The 22,275-nt window shown below is 46.2% G+C and overlaps 4 protein-coding genes across 4 annotated transcripts; 3 read left to right on the plus strand and 1 right to left on the minus strand.

Annotated features, from left to right (window-relative positions):
• Positions 1-405: 405 nt before the first annotated feature.
• MGYG_07634 (ataxia telangiectasia mutated) lies at positions 406-9,649 on the minus strand (the record flags this gene model as incomplete). The annotated part of the gene is made up of 9 exons (XM_003170342.1): positions 406-425; positions 490-1,447; positions 1,524-2,582; positions 2,633-3,023; positions 3,089-7,535; positions 7,596-7,936; positions 7,990-9,345; positions 9,425-9,467; positions 9,571-9,649. 9 exons carry the CDS (start codon positions 9,647-9,649, stop codon positions 406-408), a joined length of 8,694 nt encoding a protein of 2,897 aa, XP_003170390.1.
• A 409-nt stretch (positions 9,650-10,058) lies between these two features.
• Positions 10,059-15,331, plus strand: MGYG_07635 (hypothetical protein; the record flags this gene model as incomplete). The annotated part of the gene is made up of 5 exons (XM_003170343.1): positions 10,059-10,242; positions 10,316-14,644; positions 14,705-14,860; positions 14,928-15,199; positions 15,281-15,331. 5 exons carry the CDS (start codon positions 10,059-10,061, stop codon positions 15,329-15,331), a joined length of 4,992 nt encoding a protein of 1,663 aa, XP_003170391.1.
• Positions 15,332-15,910: 579 nt separating this feature from the next.
• On the plus strand, positions 15,911-18,873 carry MGYG_07636 (hypothetical protein; the record flags this gene model as incomplete). Its single annotated transcript, XM_003170344.1, has 5 exons — positions 15,911-16,642; positions 16,711-17,800; positions 17,851-18,270; positions 18,381-18,741; positions 18,813-18,873. The coding sequence occupies 5 exons, from the start codon at positions 15,911-15,913 to the stop codon at positions 18,871-18,873; spliced, it is 2,664 nt and encodes an 887-aa protein (XP_003170392.1).
• Positions 18,874-20,278: 1,405 nt separating this feature from the next.
• On the plus strand, positions 20,279-22,254 carry MGYG_07637 (dihydroxyacetone kinase; the record flags this gene model as incomplete). The annotated part of the gene is made up of 4 exons (XM_003170345.1): positions 20,279-20,285; positions 20,353-20,860; positions 20,927-21,564; positions 21,626-22,254. The coding sequence occupies 4 exons, from the start codon at positions 20,279-20,281 to the stop codon at positions 22,252-22,254; spliced, it is 1,782 nt and encodes a 593-aa protein (XP_003170393.1).
• Between the last annotated feature and the right edge of the window lie 21 nt (positions 22,255-22,275).

The following is a 22,275-nucleotide window of genomic DNA, read 5'->3' on the forward strand; positions in this document are numbered from 1 at the left end:
GAATTCGTAACCAAAAACAAATCTCTAATTCTCAAGCACGTGACACTGTTCAATTTTGACCTTGAAGTGGCTGTCTATTTGATCAACATCGTCGTCTTTCACAATGTTCGCCCATACTTCTCATGACTATCACATTAATAATTTTCTTGAAATTTTGGATATACAGGGTACTTTGATGTTATTTTGTGTCGCCATATCTCCGCAAAATAGTATGACAGAGACAAAGTTACCAAAGTTGAGCAAATTAGTTTGTGAGACCGATGCTTCAAACGAAATTGGTAGACTGCTGGCCCAGTACACATTCCGTTAAAAAGGCCACATTCTAACTCTAATTCGCAATGGCTTGTCATGTATAAATATATATGAGGTATCTCCAGAAACACACTCCATAGTAAAATGCAAACATTAGACGTACGCAGCCCAGCCTATAGAGTCAAATTAGTTCCATAACTTTGCAGGAATGCATTGTTAAATGATGTATCCACTCACCACAGTACAGGACAGCAAGATTCTTTTCATCTGTAGCTTGCTGAATCAATTCGTTGACGGTGGCTGCCACACTCAGTGATTTGCCAAGCTTCTTCCGAACAACTGTCAAAGCCCTGTCAGCCTCATTTGGCTCATTGAGATTTGACTTTTTGCCACCTTCATTGGGGGTGACTGCGCCATTCTCAGCTTCCTGGGCATCTTGCATTTTTTTCATGCGCAGTGGAGATAATGTCCAACTATACAACGGGTCGTAACGCAGAACATCTAGGATAGTCATTATACTGTATGACTCTTCGCGGAGGGCTTCAAGTGTAAATTCACAACTTCGCCGGAATACTCCTTCAGTTTTCGTATATCCCATACCATCCACAAGATCCCTAGTCAGGCGAAAGGGTACACTCTCCGGGATAGGTAAAACACGGCCTTGCTCAAAGGCAACACCCAAGTCAATATGTACCGCCTCTCCTGTTTCCGTGTCTAGCAAGATATTATGGCCGTGTCGGTCTCCCAGGCCTAGCACATGGCCAAGCATGGAGATAGCAGCAGTGCTCCTAGTATATGCCAACCGTTTACTAAACCAATCATCTGGATTTGGGAATTTCTCCATGAAGAAATATTTCATGACAGGATGGAAATGGTCCGTAACATGGCGATAGGCTTTGATTCGTTGATCGCGAGACTTGCTTTGTGCATCGTTAATAAATTTGCGGCACTGGTTGGGCTTAAAGTCCCGAGGAAAGTATCTTTGGTGTGCGGGTAGCAGGTAGTCATTCAATGGCATCGTGTTTTGGACAAACTCAATAATCCCCGAATTTGATGCCAGCGGCAGTACTTTATAAGTTCTGATACCCAATTTTCGTTGCCGAGTCTCCCTATGGTCCTGGAGAAGGTCACTAACTTGTTCAAAGGTCTGTTCCATTATTGCATCTTGTCGTAAGTCATCATTTCCAGATTTAAACTGTAATTCGTAAGAGGTATATGTTAGCAAAAACTTTTTGCCAAAATCAAGTAAGTAAAGGACTTTGAAGACTTACTAGTTGCTTATACCGTACCCCATCAGATGCCATAGCAGTAACAATTTTTGGGGCACTAATGCCAGAGGCAATGGTAAAGGTCGGTTGAAAATTGACAAGATGCGGAACCTTGCTATAGTCACAATCAGCGCGAAGTGGAATAGTCATAGTAGGCGGTGGGATTTTAGTATTTGAGATGGCGCTTTGCATCCGAGTGCCATAGATAGTTTTCTTTAACACCAACTTAGATCCACTCTTCACTTTGCCGTCCAGTGGTTCTGCTGCAAAGTTCAAGTAGTGGTAGCTTGTATTGTGAATAGCGAGCCATTCCCCAGACCTTTTGGATTTTTTCAATATATCCACAATCTTTCCTGCCGCATTATAGCGCGAAACAGCCTTTGGGTCGTTGTCTTTCTTAGACCTGCTGTTAACAAATAAGTGATACATGCCGTGGTAGGGATGATCAACACAGATTCGGAGTACCAAAGAAGATAGCAATGGCTGAAACGTATCCGCAACATCGAGCAACCTGGAAGATAACTGATTCATCAACGATGCAAACTTCCGGGTAGGAACTTCGCATAAATATTTTGATACAGCATTATTGGCTTGCTCGTTGTCCGAATTGTCAAGCCACAACGCACAGAATCGAAGTACGTCATTTGTAAAGGTGTCGCAAGCTGTTAAAGATAAGAGGTAATTTTCAAGGCATTGGCATAGAAATGACTCTCTGCTCTTCTTCAGTCGTTGGTATTCGCGGTCATCCAGATCGAACCATTGCTTTGCTTTCGTGCGATGGGAACGAAGCTGGTCTTTTGTCTTTCCATCAGATGTTTTCATCATATCTTCTAGATCAGTCACTTCTTTTAGCTTTCTAGATCGCAGACGCTCAAGTCTGACAAAGTCTTCCAGCGTATCTGGATTCTGTAGTTGCTGGTCACAAAAGGTTGCAAATTGATGAAATACAAGACCAGCTTCTTTACCAGTATTTTCTCCCTTTAGCTCTTTGATCGATGGAACAAGGTAACTCTGGATAATCGCATCCGGCTGTTCTAATCTAGCCTCTGCAATGTGATGTCCCTGTCTCGTATATTAGAGCGCTGAAACCGATATAAATTAGAGAAACTTACCAAACTGGCCAAAACCTCTGCTACACTCACGGGAATTGTTTGGTCATGCACGCCCTTTTGACTACTCAGACTTTGCAGGATCTTGATTGAAGTTTTCATTTCCCCTTGATCCCAGAGGACGTTTGCCAGGTCAAAGGCAGTCGCTGCATCAATTTTCACTCCTAATTCGGCGCAGGGCTGAACTAGTTTTGATAACGACATTGCAGATTGGAGGGATGCCTGTGGAATATCGTGTTCTCTACTAATCCTTAAGGACTCTCTGATACACTTTGCCTCTAAGATTTGAGCGTCTCTGGAGCTTAAGTTTGTCATCTTCTTCAAATGTGGCTGGCGGCTAATTGATGAGAATATGGCTTCCCTGCTGATCAATATTTGGCTTATATCTTGGAAACTACAATGACATTAGTCACAGCTCATTTTAATCATGAAGAAGCCAAGTGGAGACGAAGCACATACCTTTCTGATTTCAGCCACTCTCCACGAGTTGTCAGTCTATCCCAAGCTTCATGTAGGTGCGATGAATCATCCGACACAATTATTTCATCAATTTCAGTAAGTATTCCCAAAACTGTCATGGAAGATTTCAAAGAGGAGAGCGACTGGTTTCCCTGATTAAGACGGTCAATAATCTCGAGGAAACAGTCATCCAGAGACTTGATTATCTGAACCCTATCCTCTAAACTATTCAAAGCCTGTAAAGATTTGAATAGTGTTCCAGCTGGGGACGTTGTTGTAGGAACTGGTATGTCCCACTGTTGAAGGTATATATTTGTTGAAAGCATGTAATCAAACGCTTCGTTGCCAGCACGGGCCGGAGTACATGAGCGAAACATGGAGTTAGAGAGCCCTTGTAGGTTTGTGAAATTAAGGGCTTTAATCATTTCAAAAGCTCCACCTTCATCTACATCTTGTCCTAGCCGGAGATCCGTGTCGAAATTCGCGCTCTGGAAGAACAAGTTTTTGAGTCCAGAGCTTTCATGCTCCAGCTTTTTCAGTACAGCGTCAAGAGATTGGTCTTGTTGTATACCATAGAATGAATCTGGGTCATCAATATTTTTGAATATGCAATGGAGAAGTTCTGTAGGTTCTGACGTTGCCACCGTAGAGGATCGTCTTGATGCTCCAACAGCTTGAGAGTGACAAATTTCAAAAAATAGCAGCGATGTTTTATACATCTGACAGCGGGATGCGGCTGTAGCGGCTAACATGAAGTCTATATCAAGCCACCCATTTCTTTCACTCATAGTGTTTTCTCGCGGTAAAGGCTGGCGTCGAAGGTAGAGGATGCAGGTTACTATCAAACAAATGTGGGGTATAATTGAGTCACTGTTGTTTTGAAATGCCTCTTTAAATAATTCAGAAACTTCATTCCTCGTTTTCTGGTTGCCGTCTATTTCAGAGAGCAACACATCATGGAGGATGTATGGGAGAAGCTGGACGGCAAAGGAAGGGACTTCAAGGATAATCTTCGGCAAAGTCCCAATGACTGCATCGTGAGCCACTTTGTTGCATAGAAACAGTGCTAAGTGTTGAGCAAACCTAGAAGCCGTATTTATCACGTCCCATTGCGGTAAATATAGAAAGGGGGCCATCCTAGATGTTGAGAAGACAAGCATAGGGCATTTATATGGTTCCCATGTTAGAGCTTTCAGCAAGGTCGAGGGTATAATTTGCATACATTCGTCCGCTAAAGGATCTTTGGCAAGGTTGTTAGCAATCACTTGTAGAGTCCTCTCCGCCAGCCCAGCAGGCTCACTGTTGTTAGGCAATGTGTTACATAGTATTCGTAATATAGCAATTTTTGAACCAGCAAGAAAGCCATCCCGAGAGTAGTCCAAGAATTCAGATTTTTGTTCCTTTCGAAATGATGGATTCACTACTCCCGTTGCCGCATACGCACGGCCAAGCACTCGAGCTAACCACAGACGAAACCCTTTGCCCAGGGTTCGATTTTCGACGGAAGACCACAAAGTCATTGCATGGGAAGCAGCATCATCATCCTCACCCAAAACATCATCACGGAAAGAAGCCGGTCTTTGAAAGTTACCACACAGTTGTGATAAGACTAGGTTACTCGTGTGGGTCGTTAACAAGTTCCGCCCTGAGATTTTATCGCCTAGCAGCTCTAAGATAAGTTCACTTTCGTATGTTCCCTTGATACCATTCCCGACAAGCTGGATGTTCTGGGACGCATGGATTATTCTGCGTAACGACTCTGTAGAAGGTCCATCAAGAGTGCTATATTCCGTTGATGGACTATATGTCTTGAGAAAGTCTGAGAACCAAAGATGGAATTCATGAGCTTTGGACAATGTAGCTTTAAAATGAGCTCGTTGGGTAGTGCTTGCTTGAGGTGCAGACAAGAATTCTCGAAGAGAGGCTAATATTGAAACGGCTAAACCAGCAGTAAATGAAGGATTGTCAGTGAGATATGCTTTGCCGTTTTCGATCAGGTACCAAACCAGGCCAATTGCATCCTCTGCGCAATGAAAATCTGTAAGGAATGGGCTTAATCCACGGAGAAGCATCTCAAATGGATAATCGTATAGTGATATCTGACCCGCCACACAGATCAGGATCTTAAGTTTTCGGATGACAGAACACGTATGCAACGAACCAAGAGCAGGGTGTGTCGAGTCCAGAAGCATCCTTGCAACAAAGCAAACTAGAGATGGAGTCCACATAGTTTCAATGTCAAAGCCGCTTCTCTTGCACAGAACTTCGATTTCATCGAGAAGATATCTCGCACGGAAGCAGGGTTGTTGACTTAGTGGAAGGGCTGACGTTGAATGGCTCCGCGCATGTATATGTTGCCAGGCTTTTAACGCATGATGAAATAAGGGCCGTTTTTCAAATGCCCTCTGGATCTGCTCAGTCTGGTCAATGCTACCGAAGAGGGTAGCAACTGTCTGAGGGAAGTACTGCTCGGATAGCTGGAAAAATTTTTCTTTTCCTAGAAGATTAATCATCCCACGCTCCGCTCCTTTTGCTCCTGCCTCTTGTGAAGGGGGTATACTAATGTCACGAGCGACGCTGTATGCTTCTGCTTTATAGAATGATTCATATAATAAATCCTCGAACTTCCTCTCCAGACAAGCCTCGATAGCTTTTTTATCATCTTCCTTTTCTCTCATTGCAGTTTGGCCCACAACTTCATCTTGTATGTCAAGGAGGAGTTCATGAAGCGTAGGATATCCAAATACAGCAAATGGGATATCCGTCACAGACTCTTTGTCCATCCAAGTGTAGAGTATCTGCGGCGTAAATAGCTGGAACACCTCCTTTGGGCCGTTCAAGTTAAGTTCCGTCGAAATCTCTTGGAGGCAAGCTTTTGCATGAGGAATAGAGGTTGGCACATTTCCCGATGTTTCGAAAATACGGTAGATACTTTGGCGAAGAAGTGTATGCCAACGAGAGGCAAGCTGTGCAAAAAGGTATAGGCGTAACGCAATGCCTTCAATCCATGTTGAGTCCTGCGGTAATCTATCTATCACATCTTCGAGAATGGCATCGTGTTCTTTCAGCACAAAACGACTGAAGATATCAGGTATAAGCTGTGATATATGAAATTTCACTGCCAGGTCGCCATCACGAAGGATTCGGAAAAGGGTAGTTCGGGGAGAGGCTTGTCGTGTTTCTTTCAAGTGAGAAGGGTTTGCTCGTAAGATAGCTTCTGAGAGATCTGCAAGCCTAATGAGTATTTTCGAGGACCCAAGGCCTTCTCCTAATAAGACCTCAGTAAACCACGCATATAGCTCAGATGCAGACTCAAAAAGATTATCCCTTTCATTTCCAGTCCAAAGGTTTACAAAGCAGCTCATTAGGCTGATGCAAGCGCAAATCGTAGACTCACACCCTTCAAGCTCATAGGACTCTAGGCACTTCTCCCCGAAATGTTCGATAACCCTACAAGCATTAGCCCTTGAGATGTCTGGTCGTCCTCTGAGAATGTCAATGACATATTTCCAGCCAACAAGGATGTCTGTTTCAGTTAATGTTGTGAGATACCCAATTAATTCGTCATCAAGAGGTAGACATGGTTCCCCGGCAAGCTGAATTTTGTGGAGTACAGTAAGCTGAATGGACGTCGCAATTCTAATGGAAGTGCTATCTGGGAATAATGGAGCAACGTTGTCCCTTCGGAGTTCCTTTGAAATGAGACTTGACTCTATGGTCGCGGGTTGATGGGATGGGAAGTCCGTATCAATATCCATGGCATCACTTGCTTGTGAATTGCTTTCATCAGAGTGCCTACGCCGTTCCATGATAGGGATGAGTAGCACGCTTACCTTGACTATGCCGCGCAACATGATATCCTTTGAGTCAAATGGAGCTTCCAACGAGAGAACCATAGGAGCTAATACTTCTAGGCATGTGTTTAGGTGCTCCTCGTCCTTGCCAAATTTATCACATAAACTTGCCCAAAGTTTGTTCACAGAATCTTGGATATTTTGGCACCTTGCTGACTGTGGTGATATGAACTCCATCAAAATAATTGAGATAATGCATAAAGAAGTCAGGATTTGGATAATCTCCGTTGTAATATGATGCCCCTTATCAGTGCAGAGAGCAACCCACACCTGATGAAAAGTATCAATTTTATTTTGCAAGAGGTCAAGAACCAGGGTCTCAGAAGGGAGGTGTCTAGTGGCGGCATAGACTGGCACAGCATCCAGTGACTTTGAAGGGAGAGACATATTCTTGTCGGTGAGCATCAAGTAATTGAGAGTTTTTGAATCATGTTGTAGACGCGTCCAAATCTTTGAGATGCGGTTTGCAGGGTTTATGAAAGATAAATCTAGATTCGGTATTGACGTTCCAGAGCATGACAGTAAAATACTCAGGAGTGGTAGTGGGCGAGCAAACACTGCCATATGGTTGGTCTGAGCTCTATCTGTCGGCACTATAACATTAATCAAGAATTAGCATTGATCCATTAGTTAAACCAGGCAGATCCTAATACCTAGCACCCATTTATTTTTCAGCCACCCACACGCTTGTTTTGCGAGGCTTTGGCTCTGTGCAACATTTATGTCGGACCACTGCTCCAAAACATTGATCCAAAGATTTAATGATGAATCGTTGAGATTGGCAGGGCCGTTTAGGTCTGCGGAAGACACCAACGAATCAAGCGTACGAGCAATATCCGAGTAATTTAATAGTTTGGATCGTATAGACACGGCCATAAGATGGCAAACAGCCCGTGAGATAGTTGGGGAAGATATATTTCGTACACTTAATTCCCATGCTTGAAGCCATATTCCCTTGAGCTGGTCGGATTTGGCGTTCTCACAGGAAGTAAGGCTATATGAATGCGTCAACAGTGTTATTTAACAAGGTATGATAAGCCAGCTTACCTCGCAATTGCAACAATACTCCAAGAAGCAACCACAATGTTGTCGTCAAGGATATTTTTGATAAGCTGTCCAAGTAATGTTGAGAGAGTTCCGGCTTCTAGCTCTGCTTCCGATATGATAAAAGGTATAAGTTGCAACGCGCAAATACGACTGTTTCCACTGGGCCTTGAGGCATCACGAAGTATATCATCAGTCCTAGAAAGAAGATGTTGCTTTTTGTTCAAGTACTTTTCAGCTGTTAAACCACGTTTCTCGCGCGAGTAATAATCGTCAATAAATCTCGAGAATGCCGCGATGAGTGACAAAATAGTCCAGTTTTGAATGACTTTTGAAACCCCTGTATTTGGTGAGATAAAGTGCAGGCCAACTTGCTTAGAAACATGGTTAAGGGAGAAAATTAAATCGTCAACCTGTAGTATTTCCCTCTCAGGAAGCCGAATGTATTCTGATTGCAGCCGGTCTACGATAGCTTGAATGATTTCGATGTCTAATTCTGGCTGTAGAGCCTGCCCTCTTCTGCATAGGATTTCCTTTCCTAAAAGAAGGGTAGCCAACATCTCCTCTTTAAGCACAGCAGACTTCGTAGACCAGTATCGCCTAATGGTAGGTATCACATCACAAAGGGTATCTTGAACCAGGGTGATGTTCTCTAATATGGCAATAGAGAGAGTGGTGTTAAGAGCACTGAAAGCCGCATGCGGTGTACTCCCCATTGGATTTAATGAAGCTATATATTTTGAAAGGTTATGAAATAGCTTAGGCGCATTCTCGAGCACCGGCATACCCGGACAGGAGACCAACAGCTGAATGCAAAGCTCAAAATCCTCAGAGCTGCCCCTCGAATCTTGCTTAGTTGATGGATAAGACGATGATATTGATGTGGGATGGGGAGATGAGCGGGTACTCTGGCTCAACTCTTCTGGTGGTATGGAACGACCACGCCGGATGCTCATCTGCAATTGGCTGTTGTCCTTCGTGAGACCAAGGCCCCGCAGGCAGAAGTCAAGTACATCGCACCAGATATCCTTAGAGAGATGTTCGACGTGGGGTGGATATTGCAGAATCACTCGTAATGTTTTGATGTAATCCGCGCTAAGAGGCTCCCATAGCCCTTCCGCAGTGACGGACAATGAATCAATGACATGATTAATCAGGGCAACCACAGTCTTTGTCCTAAGACAACGTAAGGAGACTTCAGCTGCTGTCCGAATAACTCCAGCACACTTTGCTAGTCTGCTCGCCGCTTGCGTTTTCGAGACAGCTCGATTGGCTTTGCTGAACGTCGATTTCTCAATAGCAATAAACCGGAAGAGAGTTTCAAAGATGCTGTGATAAACTTTGTCGTTCAAAGAAGCCCTATAGGTATAAGTGTAAGCTATCACAAGGAATTATAAAAACCAGCTACTACTAGCAACTAGCAACTCTTCTAACATACAATCTAGGTGAGCGCCTATTTTGAAGCAAGATGTGCTTTAGATCTAATAAAAAGTCAGCTAATCAATTTTTTTTTAAAAAAAAAAAAAAAAGAAAAAAAGAAAAAGAAAAGAAAAGAAAAGAGCATAAACGGTCAAATGGTATCACCTTCAAGTCCATCTATACGGTCTTTGAGCCTTCCGGAGGATATCAAATTGACAGCTTGATCAACACTGACTTCACCCATGATGGCGCTCTCTCAACTCATAGGTATTATTGTGGATTGGTATTCCCAACAGGCCGACATTTCATACGGCGTTAATTCAAACAAAGAGAATAATACTAGAAAAATGAGCTTCAGAAAAACCTCAGTATGAGTGTCAGTTCCATCCTAGCCCATATTAATTCCATTTAACATCGCTGGTCCAGCTTTGCAGCTGGTTAGTTCGCTTTCTGTAGTTGTCGCTCGCCTGTCGTCCTTTTTTCTTTTTTAGGCTTGGCCTGTCTAGTTAAACGGCCTTGGCGTGTTTGCAACGTTTGGCGGTTGGCCCTAACTAGTTAACCTTGAGTAAACTTACTTTGACCTTTCTGCTTCAATAATAAATAACATTGAAAAAAGCAGCCCTGGGTTGCAGCAAGGACACGCGGAGTTCATAATGGAAGGAGATGAGAGCTCTAACAACTTACGGGGCCTATACCAGGACCTGTCGGCTCTGTCCAGGTTCGCTCTCCCCAATGCGGAGAGGCTCGTGGCCGAGTTGGAAGCAACACTTGAAGGCTTCCGCAGGCTTCTAGACAAGCCGGCCAAAAACGACAGCAGCAGAAAGACCGTGCTTTCAGGTAAGTATATTGAGGTCGAATGGGCGTTGCGACGTTAATACTGGCGGCTCTTTGCTGATGCTTACTTTCTTAGGCAAAATTAAGCTTGACGACATCGAATATGAGGTCAACGTGGAGTTCCAGCAAGAGGTCCTGCAGGTAGCAGATGCATTGGACGTCGATGAAATTGAGGCCGCGCGATATTATATTCGCGCGCAATCCGATTCCAAGAAGCTAGATCGATCCCCGATCATTAGCTCTATAATCCGTTTCCACGAACAGAGAGAGTTCGTCCTAGAATGCCTGAGGCTGATCCTCCGCGAATCTTTCGAGGTCGAACGGGAGGAAACCCAGCTCTTAATGAAAGAATATGTGGCATCGGTACTTGAAATTCAGAACGGCCCTTTGAGAAACGGCTCGCTTTTTGCTAGGAAATGCATGGATGCCATGACAGATATCGAAAAGTGGCTGGTTCTTTTGGGGGAACAGATACAAAAGGCATCTATCGTTGGGCAGTCGCAAGAAGCTGATATTCTTGAGGTCATTGAATATCAACGCCAGAGCCTTGGGAAACAGCATGAATCACTAGGAGCTATCGTGTCCTATCTCTTCAAAGGCACCTACACCAGCTCGGAGGATTTCCGTAAACTCATGGAGAAAACGAAGAAGGTCGACAAATTTGACATGCTGCTAGTCCATTATGTTCCTTCAATAATAATTGCAGCCTCACAATATGGCTCATCGGAAGGCCAGGGGATCGATGATGCGAGATCTTTACACAAAGTCATCGCCGAGTCAAAAGACTCCCAGGGCTGGGTACTCCCCCAATTCCACGCCGCAACCATAGTTTTTTGGCTAGCGGAGTATAGTGGCTGGTACTTTGACAGTACTGCAGCTAGTTCTCTTCAAGGAATAAATTCTGCCGATGAGTCTGCCAAATTGTCGAAAACACTTCTCTCAGCCCTTGAAGACGGCGGCTTTCATTTTATTCTGAGCATTTGCGCTGGTATTGGTTTGGATGAGTGGAAAAATGCAGAAAGAAACGAGCTAGTTACGCTATTACTGAAGGATGCGGCCCGACTAACACTCGAACCCGACGCGCCCTCGCCATATTTTCATGCCTTACTCATGGAGAATATCGAGGCTTTTGCTGAGTCTCTGATCGCAAACATGCCCGATGCTATCCGAATGCTGAAATCAGAAGAAGATACCCAGCGGTTAGATCAGATTACGGCTCTCAGGGACTCGGTTTCTCCTAATCTACATCGGGGGCCTGTGGAGGTTCGCATGCATTTAGAATGTTTACTAACGATAATTGCTTTCTCCTTTGACGGCAGGAATGATGCTGCCCAAGAATTTTGGCTAGATCCTGACGGTAATTTATACGGATTCCTTCAGTGGGTTTCGAAACGCCAAACTGTGCCTCGGGCCAGTGCTTTTTGCGAGATGTTATGTTCTATCTCAGGTGGAGAAGAGAACTCCGCTGCTGCACACAAATTCCTCATCGACGAAGATTCTCTATCTTCTGCAAAGTTTCGAAGGTCTGCTTCCATGAACTGGACGCAAATGTTCGCCGAAATTCAACTCTATGCTGTGAGAATTACAGAGCGGCCGTCTACGACACAGTCCTCTACGCTACGTCTACGTAAATTGGAAGTCCCGGATATTGAGGAGCCCGAGAATCCAATTATGCTTACTAGTTACCTACGTCTCATCAGCCACCTATCCCGGGAGAACGGTAAAATTCGTGATTGGATTTTGCAACATCCAACGACTAATTTAATCTCGGTACTTCTCACACTTTGTGGTGCATCCATTCCCCAGCATCTTCGTGCAGCTATCTTTGTGACTTTACGATGCCTGATGATAGACCGGACGTCAGCCCATTCAAATGAAATGTGGACTTCTCTCGATAATTGTATCTCTGGCTCGGGCTCGCTTCCACTGGCACTCTCTCGGTTACCTCCTTTGTCTAGTCCACAAGTACGGAACGAACGGCATGCTTTTCAGCGCATCACAGAGAGTTTTGACCAGATGAATGCATTTGTTGAAATGCTCAATCAATTGGTTGCACCTGTATCGGATTCACTAGATTCACAATTGACTCTGCCGTTCCCGGAGTCATTGGGTTCCACATACCGAATGCCCGGTATTGAGCCGTATATCGACTACGTAATGGGCCAGGCTTTTGCAAACAGGAGTGTCATGTCTGAAGATAAGGAGTCACACCTACTGCAATGGAACTGTATGAATTTTGCTGCCACCGCTCTGGAATCATTCAACGAAAATCTTGTTAGCATTGTCAGCCAGCCCTCAATATCCGCACAGCCAAACTGGAAGGTAACATTCTCAACATACCTTCGCTTACACCCATTCTCACGTGTCATGGAATGGCTTTTCAATGAAGATGTACTCAGAGTCCTATTTTCTTGCTCACACAAAGATGCAGACGTGGTTTCCAAAGCTTCGTCAGACTCTATACTGATTTCCGGTTTGGTTCGGAGTATTGATATCATGAACCTCATTCTTGATCACCAGCCCACATATTTCAATATAGTTCGGCCAATGATCAAGAGCTCTGGACAAGACTCCTCCTTTAATATCGCCAATTCTACTCTTGCCTCCTTTGAAGACTGTGTTATTGACAACTTAGGGTTGATTTCTGACCTGTGCCTTTATTGCGGAACAGGGCATCCTCAGCTGACCCTAACTTCACTGACTCTTTTGGAAAAGCTGTCAGCTTCACGAAAGCTAAATAAGTCTTCCAATGTATCATCTCGATGGCAATCTACAAACCAGATGGTTGAACAGCTGAACTCCAACGTTGAAGCAGACCGAGTTGCCCGGTCGCTAGCCTCCCAAATAGATGTAGATATTCGGGAACTAGAGAGCGGTCCAGACTCTTCTGGCTACCTCATTAAGAAGGGGCTACTTCAGCTACTGGATAAGTGCCTCAAGATGTCTCCCGAAAAGCCAACAATCGCTCATCTGCTGCTCGGTTTCTCCTGCCTTGGGAATACCCTTGACATCCCGCCAGATGGCTTATTTGACAACGGAATCTCCCTTTTACATTCTATACTTGAGTTCGTGAAAGCCTACCCACTTGGACTAGATGGAGCAGTTGTATCCTGGATGATACATCTTAGACGTTTGGGATTCCAAGTTCTACTGAACTTATGGGCCTCGCCTCTTTCATCTAATCTTATCTTACCTCATCTTCGAGCGGGTCAGCTTTTACCAGTACTCTTCATGTCGCAGCCCGTTGTTACCGCAGAGACGTTGTGGGACGACTTCCGAACAAATGAGCCTGATTTCTGGCTGTCATCATCTCCTAGCTCACTCTCGGAGCTCCTCATGCTCCGCACACTGCTTTATGAATACGCAACCACAGAAGTGCGGGCTGTATATAAGCAGGGCTCTCCATCTCTCCAGCGGGATACGTTACGAACAATACTGGGCACAACGTCAGTCGAGGGCAATCAAAGCATCGAACACCCGTCCTTATTCGACCTGTTTGACTTTGCAGATATTGATATTGACTTTTCTTATTCATGGCCTGAACTGCAGTTCTTTGGTAACATTGATGCTGAAAACTGTGTGAAAACGGAGGAAAATGGGGTGGTTGTGCTGTACGACATCGAAGCACTCCAAGAACTCCTTCAACTTGTGAAAGAAGATCTTGTTGCCGATGGCGTAGTGACCTCACAAAACGAGGAGCAGATCATGGCCGAAAAGGAGAAGCTTTTACTGTTTTTACGTGCCACTAACGAGTTCCGTTATGTTCGATTCAATCGGTTCATCGCATTAAAAGCATGGACAGAGCTGATAACCATCATTGCTGTCACTTGCAAGATGGACCCTACTTACATGGCTTCCTTTATTCAGCAAACATTGCAACTCATTCTACCAAAGTTCGAGTCGTCTATAGTCGGAAATCCCGCGGAGGCGGTTGAACTGGCCCATCTTGGAGAGACTCTCATCGACAGGCTTGATGACATTCCCACCAATACTAATGGTGATGTAATCGATGAGCGATTGGACTACTTATTCCAAGTCTGCATAAGCGGCATCCCACAGACGTCCGACAATATCACTCTGAGAGAATCACTTTATCAAATATCCTCAAAACATCTTGCCCGAATTACAGCATCCGACTCAAGGGGTGACAGATTTAAGGAGCACGCGCATAGCACTGTCAAAGTTGCAGGGCCCGCACTTATGGAAACTATCTGTGATGATGCCTACGGCGGCAGCGAGAGTTGCAGAGTCTCTGCGTTAGTCCTACTGAATCTTTTAGGAACCCTTGACCAACAGAGGAACTCCTCACTCCTAGTCAACTTGATTACCCACTCCAACTACCTCGGAATGTTCCTAGATGTCCTGAGAGTAATGCCTACAGAGTTCCGAAACGCCAAAGCTGCAGGTATGTCTCCAATTTTCTACTCTACAAATAAAGCAATTTCACTTGCCAACCGCTGTACAGATACCGCACAGCTATTGCTATTCTATGAGTCGCAATTATCCCTTCTCCAACAACTCTCACAGACGAAGGCTGGTGCATCACAGCTCTTAGATGCTGGCCTATTCCAGGCAGTCAAGGAATCCCAGCTATTTTCTGCTGACCCGGACATAGGCATAGGTATGATAATTAATTTCACTTCTAAATCTGAGTGGTTATCATCTTTACTAATCAAGTTTTCTATTAGATATCGACAACTCTGATGCACTTCAGCGATACTATGAACTGCTTTTATCGGTTCTCCAAGTGATTGTTTCCACTATCTTCGCTCGAGGGCTGCACAACCAGGCCATCTGTGACCAGACGCGAACATTCCTCTCCGAAAACAGACAGAGCATGGTTGGCATATTCAAGCGATGCGCAAAGGCAGGAAGTTCGGATGACCCCAGCATGAAAAAGTGCCTGGACAATCTGGCCAAATCGTACACTGCCTTGATTGCCTCCGTCGACTTTCTAGATGTAAGCTCTTTCGCCTCTCCTTCTCCATCAATTGCCTATCCTCGTTCACACGACGCACCATACTTACACATTTCTGTATAGTACGAAGACAGCCAGTCCACCATCACGTCAAAACCAAAATTCTTCTCCTAATCTTCTATGGTTATTACGGCTTCAATGCGACGTCTCTAGTTATCACTATCACTGGATTTTTCTTACTTGATTCCACCACGGCGTCTTCCTCGTTTTTTCAGTTATTGTAGCTTTAGAGTCACTCAGTTTGTGTGTCTGTAATTAGACAGGACCAATGATAACATACAGGGTAAAAAAAAAGACGAAGGAAAAAGAAAAGAGTGGAATGTGGTTGTCCCGTTGATCGATCTATATTTATTTTATTTCTCTGCTTAGCGCCGGGCGGTCATGCCTGTGCCTGTGCCTACGGTTATTTACGTGGTCGGTCGTGTTTAGTTGCCCAAAGGAGCCACGACTTCACGTGCTTTCGGCGGCCTGCTCGACTTTCTGGCCAACAACTTCTTCGTCTTCATCTGCAGACTTCTGCCTCCTCACCCCCTTACCACCAGGCCACTTGTCCACGGGCATGAGAAGCAGCCAGCAGGTCACGGTCAGCTAGCATTCCATCCTGCTCCTCAAGTCTCCCTCTTCTCGCTGCTGTCCTGCCTGGCCGCGCTCGTCTCTTCCCACTGCTGGGCTGCCTCATATCGATGAAACTTAATGCCTACTCCCTCCTCTGGCGGGAACCGCAAACAAATGGGTAAAAGGAAACACAAGGACTCAAGCCGAGACGAATCGCAAGAAGAGCAGGAACAGAAACAGAGGACGATTCCGGATTTGTTTAGCAGAGACCACCACAGCACGAATCATAAACAGGCGCCCCCTCCATCACAATCCAACAAGCGGTTACGGCGTAACGAATGCGACTCTGACCGCGAGACACCGCCCCAAGAAGTAGCGCCTATCACCGTCGATAAGATGTATAAGTTCACCAGCTCGGACGGCAAGGGGAGTAATGGAAGTGCGTTTGGATTCGCTCGCGCCGATAACCGAACGCCGCTCGCGAGGACAAGGCAGTTCAATTCTTCCAACCCAAGCAGTTTTACACCCCACACGGGTGCAAAGACGCTCAAGGTCAAGAACCTGCGCGATACGCCCAAGCTCGATCAACAGCTCTATTTTGACAAAGTGTGGTCGCAGCTGGACTCGGCCCTCACGGCAATATTCAACCATGAGAAGCTTCCGTTTTCTCTAGAAGAGCTGTACAGGGGCGTCGAGCATGTGTGCAGGCAGGGAAGAGCAACAAACCTGGCCAAAAATTTAAAGGACCGTTGCATGGAACATATTTCGGGGACAGTCATGGAATCACTACTTGCCAAATCTACGTCTGGAGACGAGGCCGGGGTATTGCGGGCTGTGGAGGCTGCATGGACACAGTGGAATGCGCGACTGGTGAGTTCTTCTATTTCCCGTCTAGCGCAAGCTATATATGTATTCTAACTGACCATTTACTTAAATAGATGACGGTTCGGTCCATTTTCTACTATCTAGATCAGTCCTTCCTCCTCCATTCTCCCAACAACCCCGTTATTTCTGAGATGGGCCTCCTCCAGTTCCGTTCCTCTGTTTTCTCTGATGAGACGCTGAAATCCAAAATATTGCAGGGGGCCTGCCTTCTGATCGAGTTGGATAGATTGGAGGATACCTATGCCGATCCCACCCTTTTGCGAAGTTCCATCAAGTTGTTTCACGACTTGAAGATTTACTCCAGTCAGTTTGAGCCATCTATGCTTGAGAGCTCAGCAACATATTACAAGAATTGGGCTGCAACCCATGTGACTGAAGACGACCTGGCAAGCTATGTCGAAAAGTCATATCGGCTTATTGAGCGGGAGATGGCTCGGTGCGATCTCCTCTCGTTCGACAGAGGGACCAAGCAGAGGTTGGCCGAGCTGCTCGATCATAACCTGATGGCTAATCAAAAACTGTTCCTTCTTCAGGAAGCTGATATCATTGGTCTCCTCCGAGCAAACAATGCCACCGCTCTGGAGCGGCTATTCTCCATGCTTGAACGAAAAGGCATGGGCGTGGATGTAAAGTCTGGGTTTAGTAAATATATTGTTGATGAAGGTTCCGCCATTGTCTTTGATGAAGCGCGTGAATCGGAGATGGTCACCAGACTCCTTGCTTTCAAGCAGAGTCTAGACCATATCTGGAAGTTCTCATTCCATACTCATGAACAACTCGGCCATACCCTTCGTGAATCATTTGAAACTTTCATCAACCAGCATAAGAAGACTGATTCTAACTGGGGCACAGACAACCCTAAGCCGGGTGAGATGATTGCAAAGCATGTTGACCTGTTACTCAAGGGAGGAGTGAGAGCACTCCAGAATCGTCCAGTTGAGGACATCACTGGCAACTCCAGCCTTACCGACGAGGATGCAGAAATCAATAAACAGCTAGACCAAGTCTTGGACCTCTTCCGATTCGTACATGGCAAAGCCGTGTTTGAAGCCTTCTATAAGAATGACCTCGCTAGAAGACTTCTTATGGGTAGGAGTGCCAGTGACGATGCGGAGAAGAGCATGCTCTCGAGGCTCAAATCAGGTATGTATCACCTTGATTCATTTGGAACCCGGCTGACAAGAAGTCCACAGAGTGTGGCTCCAACTTCACGCACAACCTGGAGACCATGTTTAAGGATATGGACCTTGCACGGGACGAAATGGCTTCGTATAACGCCCTGCTGCGGGAGAAGGACGAACGGCCAAAGATTGACCTCAATGTTAATGTCATATCTGCAACTGCGTGGCCGAGCTACCCGGATGTGCCCGTCAACATCCCAGCATCGATATCTGAAGCCATCACCAACTTTGAGAAATTTTATAATAACAAATACAGCGGGAGAAGGCTTCATTGGAAGCATACCCTCGCCCATTGTCAGTTAAAGGCGCGGTTCCCTCTTGGAGACAAGGAGCTCGTTGTGAGCTCGTTCCAGGCCATCGTGCTTCTTCTATTCAACGATGCTGGTTCCGAAACGCTGTCGTACGAGGTTATCAAAAAAGCTTCTCGTCTTTGTAAGGCTTCAACCTTCCTTTTTTTCCCCCTCGTTTTCCGTATGACCCGGCTAGCTCGGGTTGATCGTCTCGATGTCGTTGGAATGCTAACGGTACCTTTCTTGTCACAGCCGATGTGGAGCTGAAAAGAACGCTACAGTCTCTAGCCTGTGCTAAATACCGCGTTCTCCTCAAGAAGCCCAAAGGCAAGGAGGTTAACAATGGAGATGTATTTGCATACAATGCCAAGTTCGAAGATCAAAAGATGCGCATCAAGATCAATCAGATCCAGCTGAAGGAGACCAAACAGGAGAACAAGACGACACACGAGCGTGTTGCCCAAGACCGACACCTTGAGACACAGGCAGCGATCGTGCGCATCATGAAAAGTCGCAAGGTCATTACGCATTCAGACCTGGTGGCGGAAGTAATCAAGGCAACCAAGAATCGCGGCCAGCTCGAGATTGACGGTATCAAGAAAAACATTGACAAGTAAGTATTGGACTCACAAGTTTGTGTGACTGGCAAAAGAAATGCATATTGACATGACACGTGTACGCCAGGCTCATTGAGAAGGATTACATTGAACGAGAAGAAGACAACCGGTACAAGTATATTGCCTAGATCAAATGCAACTTGTCCAAAATTTGATCACCGCTCCCCAACAACTTTTCAAGCAACGACACGAAAGGGCCAAAGGAAAAAAAAAATAAAACAGAAAAAAAATTCCTCATCTAAGAATGACAGCTACCCCCTTTTTTTGGTGCATTTTGAACGGAGTTATACGGGGGAAAGACATGCAGCCCTACATCTCACGAATCATAATATACGCTCTTTGACTTAACTCCCAGCTACCTCCACACTGCTTCCACAACGCCTTTCTCCTATTATTTAATCAATTACGTGATGCCGCCGGTCCAGGCCCTTGAAGTGTTATGTATACTAACTGCAACGCGATCAGCTGGATCTCGAAGCATCAGATGATCAATCAAGCTTCTCTCTCCGGGGCCACATTTGCTATTTTTCTCAAGAACTAGTTTCTCTCTTCTCTTTTTGCCATGGCTCATCTAGCCAACTGGCTGGGCTAGAACTTTTCCTACCAAACTGCGATATTCGGCCGACTTTTTCTTTTTCCTTTTTTATTTTTATACTCCTGAGCAGCTCTAGAAGCCGAACACACCGGCACTTCCCGATCCGGTAAGCCGGCACATCCGCCCGCGAAAGCTCGATCAAAATGTCCCAGCAACAAGAAAAAGCCCGGAAGCCACTCTTGACCGGCTGATATCACGGCCTTGCTTGGACGGTTGGCAGTGTTCAGGGCATTGGGACGACGACACTGCTGGCCTACAGCCTACAGCCCATATATCGTCATCGGACGGCCCATCATGGTCTTGCTGACATGGTTAGTAACATGCTTGCTCGGGCTCGACGTCCGTCCGGGGTAGTGAACTAGTAGTCGTTAACCCGTAGTTCTGGCTGTTAGATAGTTAAGGCTGGAGGGTTTTCCCCCGAAGCCCTGCAACAAGGCCCACCCGCCACCGAAAGTGAGTTGAGTATAAGTATAAACCAACAGCTTTCGTCGCTTCTTTGCTTTTTTCCTTGCAACGCATCACGCACCCCTTCTTCCTTTTTTTTTTAGATCCCGCAGCGTCGAAGCATGTACCTTGGCCTGTCCCACCCGAAGCTTGCGCTGCCCTGATGCGATGGCTGTTGGCAGCTCGTTGCCCCTCCTGGCTTGTCGGGCCTCGCCCCGATGGCCGGGTCGGCTGTATCAAGCCAGCACTACAAAGGTCAGCCAGTCACCGGCACAACTCGCACTCTTCTTTCTACTCTCCCAGGCACATTTTACATAGTCTCCTTGTTCTGTTCTCTATTCTTACTCCTGAGCAGCTGTGTTTGTCGTTTTGTCCTGTGAGAACCCGGTCTGATTGTCAGGTAACTAGCACCTATCAGATTGCGCCAGCAGCCGGACAACTCGTCTATAGGCAGAGCGTCCTACAGCAGGAGAGAAAGCCATTCTACCGTCACAATGCAGAGTAAGTTTGATAACTATTTGGCTCTGTATAAGAAGATACTACGGAATCCATGCTGACATCTCCCTAGCTAAACATTTCTTCTCGGACCCAACTCACCTGGTCAATTCGGCCCTTCACTCACTCACTCTGACCAACCCTTCCCTTGCCTTCGATAAGCAAAACAAAATAGTATACCGTCGACCATGCAAGGATACCGAGTCCAGGGTGTCCATCATATCTGGTGGTGGTTCCGGACATGAGCCTGCCTTTGCCGGCTTTGTGGGCAAGGGGATGTTAACGGCATCTGTGGCAGGCACCATCTTTGCCTCTCCATCCGCCGAGCAGGTCAGGAGGGCATTGCTGCAACGAGTCAATGGCTCCAAGGGTGTCCTTATCATTGTCATGAACTATACAGGTGACGTGATGAATTTTGGACTTGCTGCTGAAAAGGGCAATGCGGCAGGAATCAAGACAGAGTTCTTCGCTATCAGTGATGATGCCGGCGTCGGACGTGAGAAGGGCGGAAAGGTTGGCCGGAGAGGAATTGGTGGTGGTGTCATGATCTTGAAGATTGTTGGAGCTCTCGCTGAAACTGGGTAAGTCTTGACCCCCCCTTTTTTCTATCCTGCCTATCTAGTTCGATGCTAATTGAATGTATCAAGTGCATCATTGGAAGAGGTTTATGCCACGGCTCAGCTTGCCAATAGCAACATTGTCTCTGTTGGCTCTTCCCTGGAACACGTCCATGTTCCAGGTAGAGATATTCCAGACCCGAATTCTGATGACCTGGTACCCCACGGTGAGATCGAGGTTGGGATGGGTATTCATAATGAGCCTGGCTCCCATCGTATGAAGGGAACTGCCGAAGAAATGATACAGACCATGCTCAAGCAGATGCTCGACCAAAATGACAAGGAGCGGGCCTTCCTCAAATACAGCTCCTCGGACCGTTTTGCCCTTCTCATCAACAACCTAGGAGGTATAAGCACTCTAGAACTGTCTGCCCTTACCGCCGAGGTAGTCCTACAGTTAGAAAGGGATTACAAGATCAAGCCCATCAGGACAATCCAGGGCACGTTCTTAACCAGTCTTAACGGGATGGGCTTTAGCATTTCCGTACTCCGCCTTGCAGACACTGGGTTAGGAGCAGGAAAATCACTCCTCGAGCTACTAGATGCTCCCTCAGAGGCAGTCGGCTGGGCTGCTCCGATCCGGACTTCCACTTGGGACAACCAGACAGCCGCCTCCTTCGAGACAGCTAGCAGCCCTCGTACCGTCGAACAGCCCTCAAACCTCAATGGTAAGTTTCTTCTCCACAGCTGCATCTAACTGCAGATACCCAGCTAACTCCACCACACCAGTTGATCCTGCCGTTCTCAAAAAGGCCCTTTCCTCGGGACTTGACCGAGTCATCAAAGCCGAACCCCTCGTCACCCGATACGACACCATAGTCGGTGACGGTGACTGTGGAATTGGGCTCCAGCGCGGCGCAGAAGCCATACTCAAAGAAATCAACGATACTTCCACACCCCTCAATTCTGACGTCCTAACCACCCTCCACCGCATTATAGACGTTGTCGAAAACACCATGGACGGCACCAGCGGCGCCATCTACGCAATTTTCCTTAACGCTCTCGCTCATGGTCTCCGTGCACAAGACACATCCACCCCGGCAAACGTAACGTCCAAGATATGGGCCAATGCACTCCAACACTCCCTCAAAGCCTTGGCCAAGTACACACCTGCTCAACCTGGCGACCGAACGCTTATGGATGCATTGTCGCCTTTTATTAAAACCTTGGTTGAAACAGAGGATATTCGGAAGGCAGCTGAGGCAGCGAGCCAAGGCACTGAAGCTACCAAGAAGATGAAAGCCAGCCTTGGAAGGGCTGTGTATGTTGGTGGTGAGGACGAGTGGGTTGGCAAGGTGCCGGACCCTGGCGCGTATGGCCTCAACGAGTTCCTAAATGGTGTAGCTGAGGGTATGTGATCATTTTAGCATCTTAGCGAT

The sequence above is a fragment of the Nannizzia gypsea genome, genomic scaffold, assembly GCF_000150975.2.
Source record: "Nannizzia gypsea CBS 118893 supercont1.7 genomic scaffold, whole genome shotgun sequence".
Taxonomy (NCBI): Eukaryota; Fungi; Ascomycota; class Eurotiomycetes; order Onygenales; family Arthrodermataceae; genus Nannizzia; species Nannizzia gypsea.